General features: G+C 36.5%; 2 protein-coding genes across 5 annotated transcripts; one reads left to right on the top strand and one right to left on the bottom strand.

The window, feature by feature from the left end:
• Positions 1-1,969: 1,969 nt before the first annotated feature.
• On the top strand, positions 1,970-14,269 carry LOC18434358 (proline-rich family protein). The gene is made up of 3 exons (XM_011625109.3): positions 1,970-2,056; positions 2,978-3,230; positions 14,026-14,269. The coding sequence occupies exons 1-3, from the start codon at positions 2,011-2,013 to the stop codon at positions 14,072-14,074; spliced, it is 348 nt and encodes a 115-aa protein (XP_011623411.1). The 5' UTR covers positions 1,970-2,010; the 3' UTR covers positions 14,075-14,269.
• Positions 14,270-17,092: 2,823 nt separating this feature from the next.
• Positions 17,093-23,235, bottom strand: LOC18434360 (plastid-lipid-associated protein, chloroplastic). 4 transcript variants are annotated; one of them, XM_088870614.1, is made up of 4 exons: positions 22,479-23,235; positions 20,393-20,588; positions 20,255-20,260; positions 17,093-17,642 (listed from the first exon to the last, which is right to left on the bottom strand). In XM_088870614.1, exons 1-4 carry the CDS (start codon positions 22,919-22,921, stop codon positions 17,328-17,330), a joined length of 960 nt encoding a protein of 319 aa, XP_088726740.1. In that variant the 5' UTR covers positions 22,922-23,235; the 3' UTR covers positions 17,093-17,327. The 4 variants fall into 4 exon arrangements, with proteins under 4 accessions (XP_088726740.1, XP_088726739.1, XP_088726737.1 ...); XM_088870613.1 differs by lacking the exon at positions 20,255-20,260 and having other exon boundaries at positions 17,093-17,612; positions 22,302-23,235; XM_088870611.1 differs by lacking the exon at positions 20,255-20,260 and having other exon boundaries at positions 17,093-17,587; positions 22,302-23,235.
• Positions 23,236-24,552: the final 1,317 nt, after the last annotated feature.

Here is a 24,552-nt window from a genome sequence, read left to right as displayed (position 1 = left end):
GACAAATAATGACAGCACTAAGGAAAATAATAAGGCAAAAAAAATTGATGAAAGAAAATAAGAACTAACTAAGAGAAGTAAGGAGAATAATAATAGAAAGCATGAATAATAGATCTAATGAAGAAAATAAAAATACCAATAGAGAAAATAATAGAGCATATCAAATAACAAAGGAAAATAAGAGAATAAGAAAAGAAGAACCCGGAAGCCGGCCCTTAGGCCCAGGCCCGGATCTGACAACAAAGATGAATCATTTCTCCTTAAACTTTGAGAACGACTATCCTTATTGATTGATTGTGCACTTAAGGGAAGGGAAGGTAAGGGAAAGATGCTTAGATATCCTACATCTAGTTGGTTGGAGCAGGGCAGGGTTCTAGAACTAGCATTTGAGTAGCCTAATGCACCTAGATGAAAAACAAATCTCCAACCCAAGCTATCTTCTCTGAAAATTCTAAATCCCCTAACTATCCTTAGGAAATAAAAAAGCAGAAGTATCAAAAAAATCCATTGAAATCCAAATTACCTAGGTTATCCTTAATAAACCCTTATATCCAAAAAATCAAAGGAAGGGATTAAGGCAATGAAGAACATCAAAACTCTAAAAAATTCACCTTGGAACCGATTGACCTCGGCCAATTGAATTGTTTAACATTGGCATTGAGGCTCGTGGTTTCTTCTTAATTAAACCGAGCAAAATGGGGCTAAATTTCATATGTAAGACTGTGTTGAGTCCTCCTTCAGGTTTGTCTGCAGATCATGTTATTCGAATGGCCTTTTGGAGTCGAAATACACAAGCTTGCACATACAGGCACACGGGAAGAGGATAAATATCAAGAAGAACAAGAAAATCTGGTTAACTTAGAAGAAAATCTGGTTAACTTAGAAGAGTGATGTGGAGAATACTTTGCTACACTTACATATGCAAATTGCTAAATCTATTAGCACCCCATTTCCATTTTTTATGCATAAAAAATTGTCTTCAAAACAATGTACTATAAATCACATATGTCTCCAAGTATCATAGTAGGACTCTCAAGTTTGCTATGGTTAGCACCTGATATGACATAGCACAAGTAATGAGAGTTGTGAGTAGACACATGGTAAATTTTGGATATGATCACTGAGCAGTTGTGAAGTAGACCTTTCATTATTTGAGAGGAGCTTGTAATGTTAGTATTTGTTATAGTTGGATGGATTGGAAAGTTATTGGTTATATTTGCAAGTGACTTGGATAGAAGAATGTTTACCATCTGGAATGTTTTTTTTCACGAGGAGGTGCAATTAGTTGGCTATCAAAAGTATAATCTTTATGGCTTTCTCTTTGTAGAGCCTGAATATATTGTCATTTACTCATGCATCGAAAGAAGCAATTAGCTAAACATATTACTTAGTAAGTTCTGAGTTGTAGAATAAGAGAAGCCGCTTTACTATGATACCCAGGGTGCCTTTTTTTTAACAAGAAATCTTGCTTTTTATGATAGGGCTAAGCACATTGATACTAAGCACATTAGAAAGGAGAAGTTCACTTGGTGCTTTAATTATTTTTTTTGAATTCCAAAATCCTGGAGCGTACTATCCTAGTACACGTAGGATAGACTTAACCATTGTCCTTGACGTTCAGATGATCGATTTGAGATTTTTGTTTTTCGGCATCAAATCAACTTTTTAAGATGTATTTTAATTTTGATTGTTTAGGTCTCACCTTATATAAACGTTTTTCTTGTTAAATGATATTCTTCGAAGATTTATCACTTTGTTGATAAAATAGTTGATTTGAGCACTTGATTAAAATAGAGAGAAACAGACAGAGAGAGAGACGCGTAATTAGTAAACTTAGAAAGGACACCAGCACTTGATAAAACGTAAAACCAAAACCGTTCAAACGTTCCGCCTTTTTTTTTCATTATTAGAAGGAAAAGATCGTACAAAGACGGACCATATAAAGTTGAAAGCCCTCAGATTATTTTGCAAGTTCTCTGTAAATTTCGCAAATTTCTTTGTGAAATCGACATGAGCTATCAGGAAAAAGGTCGCAATGACCCTTACCCTCCGCCAGGTATACTCTTTCCCTGTTGTGTTTTTCTTTTTTGGGTTTTAATCAGTAAAAAATCTATGATATTCCATGTTTATCTCCCTTTTTCTTGTTCTGAGCCTTTGGGTTGTCTTTGAACCAGAAGTATTGGGTTTTATTGAAATAAATTTTCACTATATATGGCTTATGCTTCTTCTTATTTTCTTTGCTTTTCTTTTGTCTGATATTTTGGGATGTGTTTGAACGAGAGATCCTTGTTTTTTTTCTCACTTCCTTTTTTATATAGGATTTAGTTTTGGGTTGAAGTTGATATCGTGGGTTTTGGTTATTATTGTTTTGTTTGATCTTTTCGGGTATAGACCTCCTTACCAAACCACTGTATTTTTTAATTTGCATATTTGTCTGTTTTTTCTTTCTTTTTAGGCTTGAACCAGAGATAATTGGGTATCGTTATTTGTGGTTTTGCCTTGTTTGATTGAATGGGTTACTACACGGCTCATTTTTAGTTTTGATGCTTGTTACTTTGCTTCTTGCTTTCTTTCTTTTTGAGAATTTGCTATGAAGGATTTTTCGTTTGGGATTGTGGTTTTGTTTGTACGTTACCCAATCGAACTGCCTCACATTATTTATTTGATTATGGGAATCTGAAATTTTATTTATTTATTTTTTATGTTTGTGAACAGAGACCATGGATTTTGGTTTGTGATTACTGTGGTCTTTGATTTCCCATTTTCTGCTTTCTCCTCTATTTTTATTTCATTTCTGTATTCAGAATTTGGTTGGGTCTGAACCACGTCGTTGCTTATTGTTTCTGATGTGTTGCTTTGCCTCGTATACACCCCAATGCTTTGATATTCCATTTTTTGACATTTTCCTCTGGAATTTCATTTTGGGAGTAGTATTTGGTTTTTCTTTTTCTGATTGTTTTGTTTTTTTAATATGTAGGGTATGCAGCGCCTTACCCACCCAATGTTTATCCTCCTCCACAAGGGTACCAAGGCCCTTATCAAGGGTACCATCAACCCCAATCGCAGGGGCATTGTTGTGAACATGGCAGCCCACCTAATTATCAACAAGGTTATCAGGGTTATTTTAACCCGAATTACCCTCCACCACAATACCCACCTCCGCAATATCCTTCTAACAACTATTACTCAACGCAAGACCAGACAGGGTGTGGCTCATTCCTAGAAGGATGGTAATATTTGCTATTTATGTTTATTTTTTTAACAATTTTATTTTTGTTTTTTATGGAAGTTTGAATTATGTTTCCCACATGCTTGGAATTCTCCTATGCTTTCTTTTATTTTATCTAGAATGTGCATTGCAGTTGTATGAAAGATTTCCTTCATTTATGCTTTTAGTTTCCTATGGAAATGTTTGTTCATTTTTGTCTTCACAGTTTCTTGGCTTTTAATAACCATGCTGACTTTCTTCCTCTATTTTTGATTTATAGTTTCTCCTTTTTTGTCTAGATTTTGTTGTGATGGTACTGAGAAATTCTTAATTCGATAGGATATTTTTGTTTTATGGGGCAGGGAATGTTTGGAAATACAATGTAAAACTTTTATGGGAGATAGAGTTACTTGCAATTATGTTACATTTGGTATGCCAGTGTTGTCCTTTTTTGTTGGGTGAAATGATACTTGGGGTCTGCTTAAATTTGGTTATAGAAAATGGTGGTTTTCTACAATAATTGGTGTGGTAGGGAGCTGATTGAGTGTTTCTATCACTAGAATCATGTAACTTTGGTTGCAAATTACTTCTAACTGTGAAAGGGTAGCTTTTAATGGTTCATCTCCTACGTAATGAACAACGACGATGACATAAGCTAAGGCATACACCCTATACACATACAGTTTACACTACTTCTCCTTTCCATTGGATTGAGACAAAGTAGTCTGGTGCCCTCGGTTTAGGTTGGGCTTGTTTAAGGAGGAAAGGACTTAAGGATTATGGTGATGGGCCCTTAAGGGATGGGATGCTCCTGTCAATTTATCATGATGGTTGTCAGGTGTGTGTGGGGTTGTCTTTCATCCTTCTTTTAGGTGGTGCCTCTTGTTTGGGCATTGGAAATTAACTACATCATTCCAATTGGGAATCATCTGAATCATATAGTTGCTTATTCGTAGATTTCTTCATAATGTGGGTGGGTTAGAGTAAGTGGTGGATCCCTTTTAATGGCTTTTCATTTTGTTCAAAGGATTTGGCCCTTTCTTTTTAAGTTGTTATCACAACGTGGTCCTCTTTGCTATGGTTTGGTTGCTTCATTTGCTTGTGAACAAGCATGCCTTTCACCTTGCGGGAGCAAATATTGTGGTCTTTGTGCTAAACTATTGCTCTGAGGAGGATGTGGAAAATGGGAGTACTAGGATCTTGAAGGTGAAAGTATCTCATTGTCTTTTGCCATGATATGCATATGTATAAGGAGTTTTGACATGCATCTAGAGCCCTATGCATGAGGCACATGCACAATTTCTTCACCATGCTATTATGTATCCTTTAGAATCTCTGTTTGAATATGGCATCCAAAATCAGTTTTCTAGATTCCTTAGCCTTGTTATTCTTTAATAAAATTGATCATTTATCGAGGAAGATTTTCTCCCTTGATATGGTTCTCCTGCACTTTTGAGGATCAACATCTTAACTTGCTTTCTCTAGAGAGTTATCTTTTGGGATTCCAATCTTTTCTCTATATTCATTGACCTTGATATGGGCATTAGTTGTCTAGGACTTCCAACTAACTCTTATTTGGGACTTAAGGATCTTGTGTATATAGGGACAGATTCACTGACTGTGTCCCGTAGCAGATTGTTCTTCAAGCTTTTACCCTTTTTTGCAATATATCTGACTTCGCCCTTGTAAAATCGAAAATTCAGTGCAAAACAGTCTTTGGGTGTGCATTATTTAGTGCTTGCTTTTTGGGTTTTGTGCATTTTTCACCTAGGATCTTTATTCTAGAATCTTCTTCTTTGAGCTTCTTGGCCTTTCTCTCTGTAACACATCTATTTTGGGTATGGTTTCCTCTCCCTCCCTCTCTCTCTCTCTCTCTCTCTCTCTGTCACATCCCAAGAATTTACAATACTAATATTCCTGAGATGTGACAGTCAAAATTGTCACACCCCAAGAATTTACAATACTGTTACTCCTGAGATGTAACAGTATTGTAAATTCTTGGGGTGTGACAATTATGGTATCAGAGCAATAGGTTTAAGATTCTTAGGAAATTTAAAAAGAATGTACTTAAAATCACTTTTATTGCGTGTACAGACCGGGACGAAGTCAAGATCCAGAATAGCTGAAGCTAATATGGAAGACTTTAAGGGGGGAAGAATGTAATAATCCTAAAATTTCAAAAAAAAAAAAAAGAAAAAAAAAAAAGAAAAGAGAGAAAAGAAACTTTGAATAAGTGATGGTCTACATGAGCATGATGGTCCTTAGGGACCATCACTATTTTCAAAAGCTTTTGGTTTAAGCTTTTCCTTACCTTTACCACGTCCTTTAGTTGACGTGGGGTTTTAACATTTCAGGAGTAACATAATTGTTACACGTCATGTATGAGGTGTAACTTAATAAAATAATATAATAAGTGTTTTAAGAATTTAAATAGGAGAGGTGAGGATTCCCACCCTAGAAATTTTGAGATCTCTCTTTAGTCGAAATGCAGTGAGCTCTTTCTCTCTCTAGCCGAATTTTTTATCGGAAGCTCCCTCTCAAATATTTTAAGTAAGTGACTTCATTATCTTGAAAAATAATCCGTTCTTTTTAAAAATGAAATGAAATAATTATTTTTGCTTATTAACATGAATTGTAGGCGCGATAAATTTTATGCGCGAGCGACCTCATCATTTTGAAAAATAATCTTTTTAATAAAATTATGATATTAGAAATTTTAAATGCTCTAAATTCTTAGAAATCAATTTATTTATTTATTTTTCTTGTCTATTGTTAGAAAATTATACAAATAAAATTATTAGAAATAAAAGTGATAGTTCTGCTTTTACTAAAATTGTGAGATTTCTTTCTATTGTTTTTGAATATTTAGACATTGTAAATTTCATGTGCAAATGACTGCCTTATTATTTGAAAACTGATATTTTTGCAATTGATTATAGCATTGTCTGTGAAATATTTATTTGCGAATTGACATCCCATAACTTGTGATGATTTCGTATTCTGGAATTTCTATAAGAATTTTTCTATACATATTAGATTGGCAATTATGCTAGAATGTCTTTACGAACTGCTACCTTTCTGAATTTGAGCCCAAAATATTTGACTGGGTAGTTTTGAAATGTTATTGAAAGTGACCATTATTAATGGTTTCAGTGAAATTCATATTAATAATTTCAGTAATATGTTGAGTACATGATATTGTTGCTTTCGAATGTTTAAAGAGATTTAGAAATACTTTAAGTATGCAAGTGGACTCATCCGGTTCGTCGATGATATATAAGTGGACCTATCTGGGATGCCGGTAGGGATTAAGTGGACTCATCCGTACGTCTGTGAGGTATAAGTGGACCTGCAGGGATTAAGTGAACCTATCTGGGTCGTCGATAGGGATTAAGTGGACCCATCAGGAAGTTGATGGGGTATATAGGTGACCTATTTGGGATGTCAGTAGGGTATTTTGTGAAATCCTTTGAATTATGCATTGCTATTAAAATGTTTTATGCATTTCAATTATTCGGATTATACTTAATTATGCATTTATGAAAGTAAAACTGTTAATGCGTTTCTGTTAATAGATCTCATTTTTGAAAATATTGATATCTTTCAATCATGGTCATTTTTAGGATTATGATGATCACTTACTGAGTAGCCAAACTCATCAAACTATGGTAAACAATATTTTTTCAGGACAACTGCGGTTTCATTTTGAGTGTTCGTCGAGATCAACCTTGAAAGATATTGTAGTTGTGCTTAAACTTTCTTTTGTTACCTTGTGAGAATTCGCCACTGTAAATTTGTTCTATCAAGAGATGTATATATGTTTTGACTGTCACATCTCAGGAATATTAGCATTGTAAATTCTTGGGGTGTGACACACTCTCTCTCTCTCTCTCCCCCGTCCCCCCCCAGCATTCTAACTTAGTTGAGGCTTATTCTTAGTGTTGGTAAAGGAGCTCATTCTTGCCACATACCTCTCTTCTCCTTCTTCCCTCCCATTTAGAAGGAGTATTTTGAGGTTTTGATGCAAATTGCATCAATGACTGGCTGGACTGAAGTTCATGTTTTTGAATTTGACATAGGGATGGGTCTGAAATTATAGTATTTGTTAAGTTGGACGTATTGGGATTGTTTTATTTTTTAGTACCATTTTATAATTTGTCATTAAGGAGTTCTTTTTAAGTTTTAGTTTAAAGCCAAAGGGTAGAATGGAGTGTTATAGAGTCCCCATGTAGTCAACAAGCCAATGTTGAGTAATGTTATTTTGAGTTCCCATTAGTCAAAGAGTCAATGATGTGGAGTCCTTATGCATGGGAATTTGGTTGCACGATTGGGGAATTGCAACATGGAAATTAGGTTGCGTGAAAGCTAATTTAATTTTATAGGGAATAGGTATAGGGGTAGTTTGGCCATTTTACTATTTTTAGGGTATTTTGGTCCTTGTTGAATGGGTTCATATGTATTTCACATTGTTGTAATAGTAGCAATAGTTAATGTTGTTTCGATTAATAAAATTGTAAAAAATTCCCTCTTACTCTGGTATAGTAGAGAAAATCCCTACTTTGTGCAAGGTGCAGCCTTACTTGGAGTAGTAATTTGGTTAGGGCTGGAAAGTCCTTTGTTCCATTCCCTTTCTTGACAATGATCAAGAAAATTTTCCTCTCTTTGATTGACTGGTGTGATCAATGGTAAGGGTGGCAATCCGGTTCGAGCAACCCAGCGGGGTTGACCCAAACCTGGCCTAGGTCGTCCAAGTCACATGAATTCAACCCATGTCGGGTCCGGGTCTAGCTTGGACAAGACCGGGTATAAAATATTCTAAATGCATATTATAAAATATAAAAAATATATATTCTTAATTTCTAGATCCGGGTCTAGGTCCATGTGGAATCTAGCTGGGTCGGGTCTAGTTCCGGGTCGATTTGGACCTGACCAAAGCCGTGCCTACAAATAATTGACGCGTTGTTGTTGTTGGCGTGGTCTCGGATATCTCTTTTCCATGTGTAGGTTTTGCACCATTTGGTATCAGAGTAAATGGCGTGAGTTTTGTTGATCGCGGTGGCAGGTCCTCATGGCAGATGTGGCCATACGTATGTGCCCATGACCTAGACTGGATGGTGGGAAAGGTGAATAACCTAAAGGAATCAGTGGCTTTCTCACGTGTGATCGGTTGGCCAAACAGGTGGACCACCTAAAGAAATCAATGACCTCACTAATGCATGAGAGGGATCAGCATAAGTATGCTATAGGCGAGATAAGGTCCACAGCTATGAGACCAACATGTATGGGTTTCTTCGGCGAGCAGCTTGAGTCGGAGGCCAAGTTGGTGAAAAATGGCTCAGATTCATGGTCAAGAGTTCTGTGCACAATGTCATCGACCTAGATGATGATTGGAATGGGTGTTATGTAACTCTATCCAAGGACGACCAGGTAGAAATATTGTTCTCATCAAATGATTCCCAAAAGCAACAAATCATAAATGGGGATTCTCCACCAATCTTTGATGTGTATCATGATGAAGATTTGGGTGTTGAGGAAGAAGTGGAGAATCATAACTTCAATAGTGATTAAACTTTGAAGAGGATCAAGAGGGAGATCCTACCTTTGGAGAGGATTTTGTGGATGCTCATTTACTTGGAAGAAGAACCGGGTGAATGTGATTGAGTTGTTCCCAAATATTGGAGGTAGCTCGTTTCCTAGTCCCTAGAGAAAGTAGCAAGGAGAATGGTCTTGACGGAGGTAATGATGATGATGATGATGTTCTTGTTCTTCTTGGATTTGACCTGAATATGGGTCACATGAGGTGCATACCAAAGGGTTAATCGTATTTTCCTCTGAACTCTCAGTTAGTGAGCTTAACATGGGATATACTCACCAAAGGGTTGCTGAAAATCATATTCTACGAGAGATCTCAGGCTGAGTTGTCGCTCTGCTTTGATGGAAGAATCAAATCTGTTCCTTATCATCTTCCCCAAAACCTAAACCTAAGGTACCTAATATTTTCATCTCGACCTCACAAAGTTCAGCAAGAGTGAGTCTTAGAGTTAAGAGCTTTTCTTGAATCTTAAGAGAAGATTTCTCCGCTGGTGTGTTTATTATGGATGGTGATGTTGTGCACTTGCATAGCAGCGGTGGTAGTTTTCAATGCACAAAAAATGCGATAGATGAGAGGTACCATGAATTGGAACACATTGATCTCTAGTTTTGCTGAACTTTATCTCTTTAAGGCTGATAGGCTAAGGCAATGTTTCCAAGAGATGAAAACCTTCAGGTTTTGCACCTCTCACTAAACCCTTGCTGGTATGGTTGCATCAAAGTGGTGTAGTGAACGATTGGAGAATATGGAGTTGGTTAAGCAAGCCTATGCTCTCGTAATGAGTTTGAAATGTTGTGTGGATTTTGAATCAGCTATTGGATTGTTAAGACCTAATTTATATTTTAAAGAATTAGTTAAGATCTTCCTTGAGCCATGCCTTAACTTTATTGGGTGTCGTAGTGAGCCCTCTGTTGGATGTGCGAGTTGGTGGCTATATGAGAACCAAGGGTGTTGGTGCTTTTGCTATTACTTGGATAGCTGGTGTTACTAAGTGAAGAAGTGAACTTACCGCCATTGCTGAAGTTTGCAACATAGTTACCGGAATCACTTTGCCTCCTGTTCGGAAACCCGATTCGACGATTCTGTTAAGGAATCTTCACCAAAACTGTTTCTCGGAACCACAAAATTTCGATTCTTTAGTTTGGAAATCTCGTTTCAATACATCGTGGAATCTTGAACTCATTATTTGTGGAAAGTCATTCTCAAATACATCGAATCGTGACTCTAGCAAAGATTGAATCTTGAGTCCACGTCGAATTATACATGATTCCACATGTAATGATTCTCATTTCGTTAGGGTTTTGAATCTAGAATCTACACCGTGTTGTACATTGTTCATAGGAGTAGAGAAGTGCGATTCAATCAATATGGAATCTTGCTTCCATATATTTCAGAAATACATAATCCTATTTTGGTTATATAATAATGAAGTCAAAATCACAATTTAGAAATACATATCTTTTGTATATGATTTCCCTAATAAATTATTTGCCCTAAGATCAATAGTCAACACTCACTTTAAAATTTGCTCTATGAGTCTAATAAGAGACATCTGATATAGGCTCTAAAGTTGATAAGGCTTAAGATGTGTATGGGGCTTCCTACTCATAAAATTGAAATCTGGATTCCTGGTAGGGGTCAAATGCATTCATTCCATACTAATGTAATTCTCTATTTCAAACTAGCATGTCGGATCCATATGCGTCAGAAACTTGATTCCAAAGATGTTGGAATCACGATTCTAACTGCAACATATCTCTGTGCCACATATATCAAAATATCGATTCCATAGATGTTGGAATCTCGATTCTACATATTAAAGAATCTTGACTCTTCGAGTGTTGATTTCAGGGTGTGGGAATCTTGATTCCAAGGAGGCCGAATATTGATTCCAAATGTAGATGAATCTCGAATCTATTTTGGTCGAGACGCGATTCCAGGAATTAGGAATCTTGTTCCCCGCAGTTCCCATTGTACATATGTCGATTCCTAAAGCAGGAATCTATTAATGAATCTTGACTCTTCGAGTGTTGATTCCAAGGGCTGGGAATCTTGATTCCAAGGAGGCCGGAATTTTGATTCCAGATGTGATCGAATCTATTTTGGTCGAGACGCGATTCCAGGAAATTAGGAATCTCGTTCCCCGTGATTCCTATTGTACAGATGTCAATTCCTAAAGCAGGAATCTTCTAGGCGTCCATGATTCAGATTCCTAAAACGATTTGGGTTCCTAGGCATTTCCAACAACTATGGTTTGCAGTAAAGAATTGACAATTGTTTGTTTTGACTGTGATGAATAGCTTGGGTGATGAGTGTGGATTGAGTGATACTAGCATCTCCACTGTATTGGTGGAGAGCAAACCTGTTTACATCCCCATTAGCCACTGTCTGTGGACCATTCTTCTCCCAACTGTGAGCGAGGAGGGCGTACCTTTCTTCCTTTCACTCAATGAGACCAATCAGTTAGGCCTTGAGGCTATAGTTGCCAAGTTCTTTACCAAGGTAGTGAAGCTAGCAGCAAGCTGGGCCAAAATCAGAGTCACAAAGCAGGTGAAGCAGATGCCAGCAAATATGTCATCAGGTAAGGGCCACATCAGCTCATATCAACCTCACTTCTTGAGAGCCCATTGGGAAGCTATGAGTATTACATCTCATAGTGAGGTTGTCACAGCAATTGATACCTCTTCAGGGCCAATCTTTATAGCTCATAACTTTTCTGATTGTTCACTTGATTTGAAAACAGAGAAGGATCTTGCGGGTTTTAAACGTATTGCCATAGGAGTGGTCTCAAGAAGGCATTTGGTATCCCCATGTCTATTCTTCAGTGGGTAGTAAAGCCTGTGTGATGGGAATTGGCACTTATCTTTGGAGAGGGAACTCAACTGTGCTCTCTCAATCAGCAGCATGTTGAAAAATATGAAAGCTGAATGTAGGGCCATCAAAATCTTACACAAGGTAGGCAACACGTCAAAGTATTGTTTTGACTTGCCATGAGTTAAAGACTCAATGATATGCATGGGAATTGGTTGCATGAATGGGGACTTGCAACATGGGAACTAGGTTGCATGCAAGATGATTTAATTGTATGAGGAATAAGGTAGATGGTAGTTCAGTCATTTTACTATTTTGTTAGGGTATTTTGGTCATTATTGAATGGATGCCTATCACATCATTGCAACAGTAGCAGTAGTTGATGTTATTTTGATTAATGAAATTGTGAAAGAATTTCCCTCCTACATCGGTGTGGTAGAGAAGAGAGGTGCAGCCCTATTTGGAGTAGTGGCATGGCTAGGGTTAGGAAGACCCATGTTCCTTTCCCTTTCTTGACGGTGATCAAGGTACTTCTCCTCTTGTTGATTGACCAGCATAATTGACGGGTGGTTGTTGAATAGGTCTCAGATCTCTCCTTTCCACTCGATTTGGATGTGCCATTTGTTCTTGTCTACTCAGCCATAAGCTCGTTCTTATGGCCACAGCGTGTTTTGCGTAAAGAAAAAAAAGAAGAAGATGTTTGATGAATCTCTGTGTGCATACATGTGACTATTCAAATTATTATGCCTAATTTAGAAGACCTTATTGGATAATTTAAGCCTTTGATGCTCTCAAAAACATTTCTCTTTATAATTTAATGTGGTTATTCTCTATTTGGTGATGAACTGATCATCTATTTAATCCATATGGTTTTTGTTGTTTAACAAATTTGGTTTTTGTAAGTTGTGATAAAATGATGAATAGGACAGTTGAAGGTTTTGTAATACATATTGCAAATCTGCATCCATATATTTTTATTAGTTTAATATTCCAGTTTATTTTTGGGGAATTTATGGAAAGTTAAAATTTCCTAACAGGAAGTACTATTAAGAAAGAGAGAGAGACAGAGAGAGGAGACACTTCTTTTAGGGTTCCATCTATGTGTTCATGTGCTGCGTAAATTTAAGAGCCATATGGGATCCCAAGAAGCTCCATTAAGGTGTGGCAGTTTATCCATTTTGGAATCATATCTTAGAGGGTTACAGCCGTGCACCATCTATTTTATTACTTTCTCGGATGGTAAGTTATATATGTGAGTTTGTGCATCATGAGGATCATGCTTCTTTAGATTTTCTATCATCTAAGATTTTAACCATTAATTCTTGGGTTCATAGGGGATGGAGCTCCTTGAAAATAGGGTATCTCTTGAGGAAGAAGTTCATATAGAACCGAGGCTCTAAACAATCAAATTAGAGCCCACCTCAAAAATTTCACTACAAGAGGTTGTTTTGATACCCAAATATCTTCAAATTGATCATCTCGACATCAAGATGCATGGACATGAGAAAAAATGGATTTAAAGTTTTGAAAATAGTGCATCTTTTAATGCATTTTTGGACCATTAATTTTTAAGATTTTCAAATTTTCATAGATCTGCTTGATCTACACTATTTATAATTAAAGATGAAAGTATATTTTAAGGCTATCACAATGATTTCCAATATTGAAACCACATTTCTCGACACTATTTGAAGGTGCGCTTGACCTTGATTGTTTAGAGCCTCGGCTCTATACAAACTGTACCCTTTATCTTAATCAAAAACTTCAAAATTTTGGAAGTAAAGCAAAATCCACGAGTCATCTTGTTATGGTGAAAAAACCTAACCATAAGTTACGTGAACTGGGGGTTTAGTTGGTCTTCCTGTCATGCAGATGCATGTGCATGACCATAAGAAAACCCATCACCAATGATATTTTTTTAAGTGGAGCAATTCAGTTGGCTCTCAAGCTAGCTAGAGGTTATCATTAGGAATTCAGGATTTTCTTTCTTATTGTCTGCTGTTCTCTTATGATTATCGTACGAAATATCAGATATTTAGACATAGCATTTAAACTTTTACCCAAAGATTGCCACCTATATGGAATTTGGCAAGATTTTATGTACATGTACTTTTATTCATCATAAAAGGGGGGGGGGGGGGTTGGGATAAATTTTATTTCTAGAAGTATTGATAAATAAATTCTCTAGACTCTCTAATTGCACATCTACAACTTAAATTTAGAAAAAAAAATAGTATCATGAACATCTTTGAATGTCATAATATTATAAGAGAGCTACTTGTTTTTCCAACCAACAAACTCAGGTAGGATGCGCTTCTACGTTGGCGTACTACGTAGTTGTTCATGTTTTATTGTTTCTTTTTAAAGTTGCTTTTTCCCTAGTATTGACCATTGATCTTTTGCTTTGTTGTAGTTTGGCAGCACTGTGCTGCTGTTGCGTGCTTGAGGAGTGTTGCTTCTAAGGAGCTTCCCAAGTATGGGGCTTGGTAATCGTCTGGATTGTCCGTTATATATGCATTTCACCTGTCAAAAATGTGCAGTTCCTACTTTGCGCTACTTTGCGCTATTATGGTTTCTCTTGTATATTTGATTCGTGGGGTGGTAAACATAGAGTTTTTTAATTATTAAAATAAGTGAAGAACTCCCGGTGCTCTCTAGCGATGATTGTTACGATTTTTTTATAATCTTTTCTACACCATTCATTCTAATTTTTTATAGAGACCTTTTTTTGCGGCCCATTTTAGAGATGTACATTGGATGCGTCTGAGGAGTAGTTATTAGATTGAGTCCCCTAACGCATCAAAAGTTTCTTTTAGGGCACGATTGTTTCGTGTAAAAATATTTTCACGCACACGAAAGAGTTCTCTTGTGGTTAGGTGGGGAAATATTTTCATATTAATTGATCTTTTTATGTCAATTGGTAGCTAATTGGCGTGAAAATATTTTTACATCTAACTACACGAGGAAATTTTTTTCATATGAAAATATTTTTTGGAAAATATGAAATATTTTTATGCTGAACCAAACATGCTCTCAGTATTAGTACTTTGATTGGGTTTGTGTTGCTTGTGAAGCGTTGGACGTGCAAAAAGCATGTGAAGTCTGAACGCTATTACCCATCGACATATGTTCAAAGCTTACATGGTAAGGAAGCTTAAAGGTTCTCTATTTGGCCAGGTTTGGGTCATTGGTAATCATGTACAAAGATAGGGTTGCAACACCTCGGGCCTGGGCTGGGGCTGGGGCTGACATAGCCGTATTCCTTATAAGGTCAGCCCAAACCCAGCCCCGCTCAGATCAGGGAAAAGAGGCCTTGACCCAGGCCCGGCCTTGACAAGGCAAGCCAAATAAGGAAAAGAGGCCTGCATCTGGCCCAGGCCCGGCCTTGACATGGCAGGCCAAATAAGGAAAAGAGGCCTGGGTCTGGGCTGAAATAGGCCAACCTTGTGAGGCCCGGGCTCTGCACGGTTCTCAGGCCGTCGTGTTCTGGTCCTAAGGCCACGTTATGGAGCCCAGATCCTAGATTTTTAGGGCCGAAACAGATTATCTAGTCCTCTATTGGAAGACACATGGTTTTGAATATCCAGCAAGTTAAAAATCATGATAAAGGCTTTGCTGGCTTTTTTTAATGTGGATTCCCACACTTGTGTCTTTCCCTACCTGTATTCAGAATTCTACTTGTTTGGTTGACAAAATTAGAACGAAAAGAATCTGGTACACATCATTTCGAGGAGATCTCATATGGCTATATTCAATGGTTGAAAATTAATCTTATATTTTATATTTTATTTAAATAAGGTTGTAACCTTAAAATGTAGAATTACATATGCGCCTCAAAAGTCTAGGAAAGGTTGTTTTAATGTTGAAAAACCCTCTAATTGATCATCTCGACATCAAGAAGTATGAATATATATATGTTTATAGATCTATTTGATTTTAACTATTTCTAGAGTTTAAAATTTTATAATTAAATATGAAAATAGATTTTAAGGTAATCTTAATAATTTTTTACACTAAAATTATATGTTATGATAAAATTTGGAAGTATGCCTTGGATTGTTTAAGGTTGCATCCTTATAGAATTATATAAAAATTATTAATATTTAAACAAAAAATTCAAAATATCTCTAAATTTATTTTGGTCAATATTTTTATTCAAAATATTTTTTATGAATTTATTAAATCTTAATTATAAAGATGAACTTAAAACCAAAAATTCAGATTAAAATAATTTTTAAATAAAAACATTTAAAATAAATACCAAGTCATTATTAACCCTTGGATGAGCATGATTCAATCCGAATCATTAAAAAGTGCATGTCAACCTTTTAAGCATCAACATGCTGTGGATGCTTACACCAACCCAAAGTACAATTTATGCGTTTTTTGTAAGGTACATGTTTGAAAAGGACAAATTACTAGGGCTCGCAACTAGCCTGGCTTGCGGTGGGTCAATCCAAGCCCTAGTCCATAAGGCCGCCACTACCTGGCACGACGCAGACTGGGCAAAAGAGACCCAGGCATAGGCCCAGTCCTACCCTAACTTCGGGCCGTGGTTGCTCAGACCCTTAAGACATATTTTGTGGTCTAAGCCCTAGTTTTTTAGGATTAGGCGGACTAGGCCTGGCCCGGCCATGTGTACCATTGCGACTCCTTGCTTTCCCACCGTCAAATATAGTACTATTTACCAAAAAAAAAAGAAGGTAAAGTAAGTGAGTTACAGAAGGACAGATTCAGTGGTGGAGAGAAAGACAGGGAACATAGGCTCCAAATCATATAACATCGTATCACACAATATTTGATTGCCTGCAAAAAGGATCTAATTTTCAGCAAAAGATAAAAAAATGAAACTGATCTAGACAAATTAAATTGCCCCTATTAGAAATTTATTGGCATATAATGCAGTAGTTCAATGGCTAACCCAAATGTAGAAAGATAATGGCTGTTTTAGAGAGAGATGGGTATCTTAGATGAAGATTTTAAAGAGGGAAAAGTATTATATACGCTGTCAAACTGGCTTTGATGTCATCTAGCCCCTCTATCTATAATAGGGTAAGATCTACACTGTCCAATTTAAATGGATTATGTAGATATAATCGCCCACAATAAAATAAGTGTGTTACGGCCCTCATTTGAGAGGGAAAAGTGTTATAGGGCGAGGTCTAGATGGAGAAGGTATTCTAGAAATTGACGAATCAAGAGATGATCTATTAGCAAAATAAGTTAGTTCAGTTCATGATCAGCTCATCCAAGAGTTAAAACAGATTTAGCTTGGTCTCCTCGGCTACCTAAGGCCACAAGCTTTTCTGTCACTCTCTTATTAAGAACCCCATGCGAAAATTCCTCATGTATAATCAAGCATTTCTTTACTTACTCTTAAATAATTCTACTCTTTTCTACTGAATTTTTGAAGTGCACCTTGCTTCTATAATATAATTATTGTGCCTCACTAACCGCAAAATGAAGTATTCACCTGCCCAAACATGAAGTAGTTGTGCTTTCTAAGATTATTAGAATATAGAACACATGAAGAGTCTTAGTATCACATTCCATCAACCAAATATCCTGCAAACCATCATCCTCTACCTCTTGGCATGCAATCCCCATCATACTAAGCAATGGGAATCTGTTATTCTATTACTAAACAAAGAGGAAAAGGTGAAGAGAAGAGTGAAAGTAATTCAGTTTGAGCAGAGAGTGAAGGAACCTCTTCTATCACAGAGTTGGGGGCAATAGGGAGCTTCCTTCCTTGATGAGTACAAACACACTACTTGCATCACCTCGTGATATGCAGAGATCTTCATCGAGGAAAGTTGTGAGGAGCCAGGATTCGGCTCTGTCGATCGTGATGAGGAATTTAAAAGGAGTACTTCCGGAGATGGACCTAGCGACCGAGGTCGCGGCATCTTGGAGGGGTGTGATGAACTCTCGGAAGGGGCTGAGTTCAATCGTTTGTCCCAACACCTCCACATTCTCTGGTATTTCAATTGAATCTGTCAACTGCGGTGTCCCGAACACCCCTTCTTCAAACTTAATCAGCAAACGCCATGAAATGTTTTGCTCAATCAACTCTCTCACTCTCTCTCCACGCTCACATGTGTGTTTGCATGTGCATAGCAATGTTTGCATGTGCCAATTGAAAGGAATTTTTGGGTTCACCAATTGCGTTGCAAGAACTATTTTGGACTCAAAAATCCTTTTTGTTTTCATATTCATACATCTCGATGTCGAGATGATCAATTAGATAGAGGTTTTTCTAACAACAAAACAACTTTTTCCATAGATTTTTGAGGTGCACTTTAATTCTACATTTTAACGTTGCAACTTTATACGAACTTTTTCCTTTCCGTAATAATTGAGTGGTGTATAGTGTAATTTCACACAAAAAAAAAAAGAAAAAAGAAAAACGAAAATAAAATTCGCTTCTATGTCCAAGCTCGAAACGCAATTTTTACATCCAAAAATGAGGAACTCTGTAGGGTGCTCCCAAGGAAGTAGATTGTACCCTTACTGGGGCTAGGAGAATATTTTTTTGGAAGGATGTGATTTTTACAAGGCTAAGGCCCTAAATCATCAAAGTAACGCACACCTTCAAATAATATTAAAAGATGTTGTTTCACTACTAGAAATCTTTTTAATAGCCTGAAACAGTGTAAAACACTAGAGCGAGCAAATTTATAAATACTTAAAATCTTGAAAAATGACCGTCCAAAAAGTGCACATCAAGATATACTATTTTCAAGAGTTGAAATCCTTTTTTTTTCAATTTGAGGATTTTTAGGAATTGGAACAACCCCTTTTAATGATTTTTTGAGGTGCACTGTAATTTGATTGTCTAGGGCCTCACCTTTACATAAACTTTTTCCTTTTTCGAATACTATAATAAATTGGATCATATGCAAATTTGAGGTCAAATGGATCAACTGATTTTGGTTTTGCTATCTACTGCCGCAGGAGCATAGAATCTTTCTCTAAACTACTAAAGTTAACGAGAAGGACCCTTGGAGAGTTCCCCATTTCACCCAAAAAGAAAAAAACAAAAACAAGTGGGAGGGACAAGCCCATTATTGAAGGGCAAATTTTGTATGGAAGGGCCCACCCTTCTATTGAGCTTTTGATGGCAACGCTGAAAGCCAATGTTTGTAGGCGCCTACTTCTACTTTGATTCTGGACCGTCCAATCTCTTCTAGCTGGCCAATTGTGCAGTGATCCGATTTACGCTTTTAAGAGTCTAAAATGATAAAATCAAACTGTTTGTTTTTTAGTGATCAAATTCTGAACCTTTTTTTAAAGCAACATGTCTTTAAACTGGTCGGCCCACAAATCCTCCGAAGATAGTTTTTGTGGTCCTACAAATCCTCCCAAGATAGTTTTTGTAGTCCTACAAATTCTTTTGGGTCCTACCATGGTTTTTAGGCTTGTGTCGACGTTGAAGATGGGACAATTCGTAAATGAACAGCCCAGTTCTGAGGAAATTTTCCCTCAAGTTTGTATGAATGGATGTAATAGTTTATTTAAGTGCGAGGCTCTAACCAATCAAATTACGGTGCACATAAAAAATTTCACTATAAAAGGTTGTTTTGATGCCAAAATATCTTCAAATTGATCATTGGACCTCAAGATGCATGAACATGAGAAAAAAAAATAGATTTCAAGTTTTGGAAATAATGCATTTTATAATGTATTTTTGGACCATTAATTTTCAAGATTTTTAATCTTTCATAGATATGTTCCATCTACACTATTTTTTAAGTTTTAACTTTTATAATTAGAGATGAAAATATATTTTAATGCTATTACAAATATTTTCAGTATTGAAACCACATTTCTTGACACTATTTAAAGGCGTACTTTACTTTGATTGTCTAGAGCCTCGGCTTTATAAAAACCGCGCCCTTTGGATTGTAGCTCATCTCTTCTTCATCATTTTTTTTTTTTTTTTATTTTAAAATATGTTAATGATAAGAATGGAGGGTGGGGCGTTATTTTTAGGCATCTTTTCCCTAACCACCGATGCCCCAATCCCATTCCCTTCAGTGATATATGAAGTTGGTCGCCGCTTCTACACCACCATGTATACTATACGCCCATGGGAGCATATTGTACATTTATTTCTTTTGATGAAAGAGTTATTTGGGAGATTTTTCTTTTTTTTCATACAAGGTTTTGCAACCCACCTAAGAATTATTATATTTTGTAGAAAAAGAAATACATATTTTAAGTTTAAGACACTTAAATTCATTCCTCAAAAAATTGAATGGTCAGTGATCAAATGTTAGAATGTCATTTGTTCTGGAGTGCAATTTCCGACTTTTGCGGTTTTTCTTTCTGAGGATATTTACTATGTTGAAGAGATTACATCCCAAAATTTGGGGTCCTAAATATGATTCAAGGCCTGGTTATACACGAGGGAGAAAATGTACAATCTATTCCCACTGGAGCACTAAATCTTTGTCGCATTTATATTCCAGCAAGATAAATTTCAAATAGATATTCTATGGAGACGTATACAATGAGAATATTTACTTTTAATATAAAGAGTTCACAATCATCATTTACCGTTAGATTAGAAATTGGGTGGTTGAAGATGTATTGTTGTTTGGCCATAAAGTTCAAAACAAATTTTTTGAATGTTGACATACTTTCATCTATTAGATTTCCTATCTAATAGCTAAAAATAATTGTAACCTCTTTATACAAAAAATAAATATTCTCATAATATACAATCCCCTCCCCAAGAGTGAGAAGAAAAGACTTTGGAGTTTTCTTTGTCTGCAAACCTGTACTCGTTTTGGACTGCGCACTTCGAACTTGGCATGGGTGGTGAAGGAAGTGGTTGCAAGAGGGCCCGAAAACAGCACGGAGTTCTCGACCGTGAAGCTTTCGGCATCGATGGTCTGAGATATCTCTTCCGCTTTCAGTATGGGCAGCGTCCCCATGGCATACAGGGAAAATATATCGGACAAACATGTGTACCTGCAAATTCCCCTTTGATTTACTGAACCAAAACATAAACGAGCATATTGCAGGGAGAAAGCGGGAGAGCAAGTAGTGTACATAGCCCAAAAGACCTTAAAAAGTCAAGAAAAATTCAAAAAACGCGTTAAAAATAAAACAACAATTGCAAAAGTGAAGCAAAATCAAAGAGCACATAAAAAGTATACATATATATATATATATATATATATATAGAAATTGACTTATGGTTGGACACGTTTCAAAAATAAAGAAGAAGAGGAAAATAGAAAAATAGGACATGTGACAAGAAAAATTCAGAAATCATTATAAAAAATCCATATAAGATATATTATTTTTGTACATTGATTTTACATTTTATATAATTTTTATGATTTTTATTATTTTAAATAGCTCAAATTTGCCCTAACAGGCGAAGTCTGAGTAACTCGGCCAAGTCCGTAAATACTGATAATGACTTAAAATGCCAAGTCCTTAAATTCTGAGAATGACATTAAATTTCATCTTCCCGCACGCAAGATTCATGTACCCTCGGGGTTAAAACTTTTATCTTGGAGTACTTTGAGGACTTCAAATTTGGGGATATAAAACCTCAAGAAAAATAAATGTTGTATGATCCCCGGCGTGTATGCCTAAAAAAATAATGAATGTCCTAGTATTGAATTGAGGCTACCTATTTCAAAACAATTTGACATAAAAAGTTTATAGAGAGCTGAGGTTCTAAACAATCAAATTAAAACCTTCCGCAAAAATTTTATTAGAAGAGGTTGTTTTGATGTCCAAATATCCTCAAATTGATCGTCTCAACATCAAGATGCATGGAAGTGAGAAAAAAATGGATTTCAAGTTATGAAAATAGTGTATTTTGTAACGTATTTTTGGACCGTCAATTTTCAAGATTTTGAAGTTTTCGTAGATCTGTCGATCAACACTATTTTTGAGGTGTTAAACTTTATGAATAAAGATAAAAATATATTTTAAGGCTTTCACAAATATTTCCACAATTGAAGCCACACTTCTCGATACTATTTGAAGGTAGGCTCTAATTTGATTGTTTAGAGCCTATGCTCTACACTTTTTAAAATGATCGGTGATTCTGAAGTGGATCCCAAAAATTTATATAAAAAACATATCCTATAAAAAGAGAAGTAAGTGAAAGAAATGAAGTTAAATAGATAAAGTGGGGTAGTACAGTAGAAAACTGATGCAGTACGTGTATGGCAGAGTTAGCAGACTCGGCCGGTCCGACTCGGAACTGGCCGGTCAAACCGGAGTTGGGGTTTTGACTGATGTTGGTGATCCGGCTGGTTATTTTTTAAAAAATTAAAAAAAAAATAAAATCTCAAAAAATAAGGGATTTGTTTGTAATATACTTTTGAATGTTTTTTTTATCATTTTGCCAAGGATTGGAAAGTCTTATGACTTCGGATACTTCTTTTTACATTTTTCCAAATTTTTTTTAGAAAATTTTGAAAATACCTTTAGGAGCAAATCAATTTTTAAAATCTATTTTTTTTACGCCTTTTCAACTTTATTTAATCATACTTTTAATATATTTTTCATTTTTTTTTGTACTTTTTAACAAAAATCTATTTTTTTATTACTTTTCAATTTCATTTGGATCTTTGTTTAATCATATTTTAAATATACTTTCCATATTCTTTTGTATTTTCTTTTAACATTTTAACACTTTTTGAACGAGCCGAGACCTACCCGATTAGGCAAGCTGAACTGGCTGGTTTATAGGTCACTCGGACCGGGCCTTGGCGGGTTTTTCCAACACCATCGTATGGTGCGAGAGAGGAGAAGTAAAAATGAGAGAAGAGAAGCGAAAGCATGTTAGTTACAAAAAGGAAGAGAGATTTCATGGAAGACTCAGTGGTAACATACACCAAGATCCACTTTCCGTTGAGAAGGGGAAGAGCCTGGGTGGGAACAGGGGTGGGATTCATGGCCTCCAATTGGGTTATGAGCTCCACAATCTCGGCTCGCGTCTCGCTACTCGCCTGCAAACCCCTGTTTGTCCCATAAAAGGCCTCCACCAGGGCTTTCTTCACCTTCTCAACTTCAGTCATTCCCAGCTCCGCCACCGCAAGGCCACCACTGCCCTCTTCCCATATCTCCTCTTCTGGTTCGATAGCCGCTCGGGGGACAGTAGTGCCTTTTCTCGGCTTCCAAGTGGTTGAAGTTCTTCCATTTGGGGGGCGAGATCCAATTGGAAGGGGCAGAGAGCCGGGCTTTCGAAGGTTGGCGCAGCAAGGAATGGGCGCAGAGGTTGCAGACAGGTGATGAGCCTTTGTGTGGAAGGCAGGGATGAGAGAGACTCCAGCCATTTTCCCCCTTTCTCACTCTTCTTTTTGGCTATTGCTAATTCACTTGCAGGGGAGCAAGCCGTGGTCTCTCTCCCTGCCCTCTCTCTCACGCGACTGGGTTTTCTCTTATTGAAATGAGTAATTTACGAATGAATAAAAAAAAAAAAAAAAAAAAAACAGCAATGAAATGGGCCATTTTCGGGCAAAAATTATGGGAACGGTGGGTGAACCTCTAGTTTTTTTTTATTTTTTTTTTCTATAATTGCCTCTTGGTATTAGGATACCATCGTCAAGTGCTATTCTACTTCTTCTTTTTTTTTAATTAAGCTTTTCATTACTACTGGCTCGGTCCATAGAGCGGTCCAAAGTCCCCATCCTCTTTCTTTTTTTTGACAAATGTTATGAACTTTTATTAAAGCACTTGAAGAGCATGAGACTACAAAGATCGTTAGAAACTTGAAAAAATGAAAGAGAAGCAGCAAGTTTAGCTAGCCTATCAGCAACATTATTGGCTTCGTGCTTGGCGTGACCAAAGCTTATCTTCAAATTAGGGCTTATCTTCAAATTAGGCCGAGCACACAAGTCTTGAATTTTCACCAAAGAGTAAATAGGGACCAGGGGAATCTTTGCTCTTTTCTACACCACTTGATAATATTCAGAGAATCCCCTTCAATTATAATGTCACCAATGAAACCCCTGTCGATGATAATGTGCAAACCTTGAAAGAAAGCAGTCAATTCAGCATGACTGGAAGTTGTAGACCCACAAAGACCCGAATAAAAAATAGGAACCAATCCAAAATTGTTGCGAAGAAGTCCACCAACACCTGCAGGCCCTGGTTTTCCAAATGAGCTGCTATCAAAATTAAGTTTGAAGAAAGCTATTAAAGGTACAATCCAAGTTCTAATGGGACGGCTAGAGTGAGAAGATGAATGAGCCAAAAATTTCAGATTGATATAAATATCAGTTCGAAGAGCACCCCGTCCTTCAGGCGCAGAGGAGAGAACCAATTTCAAAGAAGTTGTAAAATGAGATCTTTTACCCTGTCAATACTCTGATACACCCCATCAAAGGTTATCCTGTTACGTTCTAACCAAATCTACTATAAGATTGCACTTCTGAAAATTTTCTAAATTACAACTCCTTTTTTTGGTAATCCAATGGTGGAAAGATGGTTAATAATGTTGATGAGATTTAAAGGTATCATGAAGAAAAAACCCAATAAAGAGACTAGAGTCATAAGCTATAAGCAAAAGGACAGTGAAGAAAAAAATGAGAGGAAGATTCTTCATCATTTTTACACATCAAGCAAATGTTTGGAATAATTTTACCCCTCTTTTGCGGATTGTCTACTGTTAAATATTTCTTTTGATATGCGACCCATAGGAAAGCTTGGATTTTAACTGGAACGAGTCATTTCCAAATCGAACCCAAAGAGGTATCAACAATACGGATACGATCCATAAAAATGAGCCTATACATTGATTTGATAGAAAAAAGTTAGTCAGTTTCTAATTTCCAGATGACCAAGTCTTCAGCATTAGAAGAGATGTAAACTTGTTCAAGTTGTTGAAGGAGATTATGAAGCTGTGAAATAAACATGTCCAGTAGCCTATTGTAGCGACATCCGATATTCTAGACCATACAATTAG

The sequence above is a fragment of the Amborella trichopoda genome, chromosome 6 (genome assembly GCF_054954075.1).
Source record: "Amborella trichopoda isolate Santa Cruz 75 chromosome 6, AtrichopodaSantaCruz75HAP2 v2.0, whole genome shotgun sequence".
NCBI classification, from domain to species: domain Eukaryota; kingdom Viridiplantae; phylum Streptophyta; class Magnoliopsida; order Amborellales; family Amborellaceae; genus Amborella; species Amborella trichopoda.
Note: the sequence above shows the minus strand (reverse complement) of the source record. Positions and strands in the feature narration are given on the sequence as shown.

What these genes read in the sequence shown, in the direction of transcription:
- LOC18434360 (XM_088870611.1), bottom strand. Translation starts at nt 22,921, where the DNA reads ATGGCTGGAGTCTCTCTCATCCCTGCCTTCCACACAAAGGCTCATCAC. An exon ending in AGTTCAGCTTGCCTAATCGG is followed by an intron (nt 20,589 to 22,301) that starts GTAGGTCTCGGC and finishes GGGAATTTGCAG; the next exon opens with GTACACATGTTTGTCCGATA. An exon ending in GCAGTCCAAAACGAGTACAG is followed by an intron (nt 17,588 to 20,392) that starts GTTTGCAGACAA and finishes TTGAAATACCAG; the next exon opens with AGAATGTGGAGGTGTTGGGA.
- LOC18434358 (XM_011625109.3), top strand. Translation starts at nt 2,011, where the DNA reads ATGAGCTATCAGGAAAAAGGTCGCAATGACCCTTACCCTCCGCCAG. An exon ending in TGACCCTTACCCTCCGCCAG is followed by an intron (nt 2,057 to 2,977) that starts GTATACTCTTTC and finishes TTTAATATGTAG; the next exon opens with GGTATGCAGCGCCTTACCCA. An exon ending in GGCTCATTCCTAGAAGGATG is followed by an intron (nt 3,231 to 14,025) that starts GTAATATTTGCT and finishes GCTTTGTTGTAG; the next exon opens with TTTGGCAGCACTGTGCTGCT.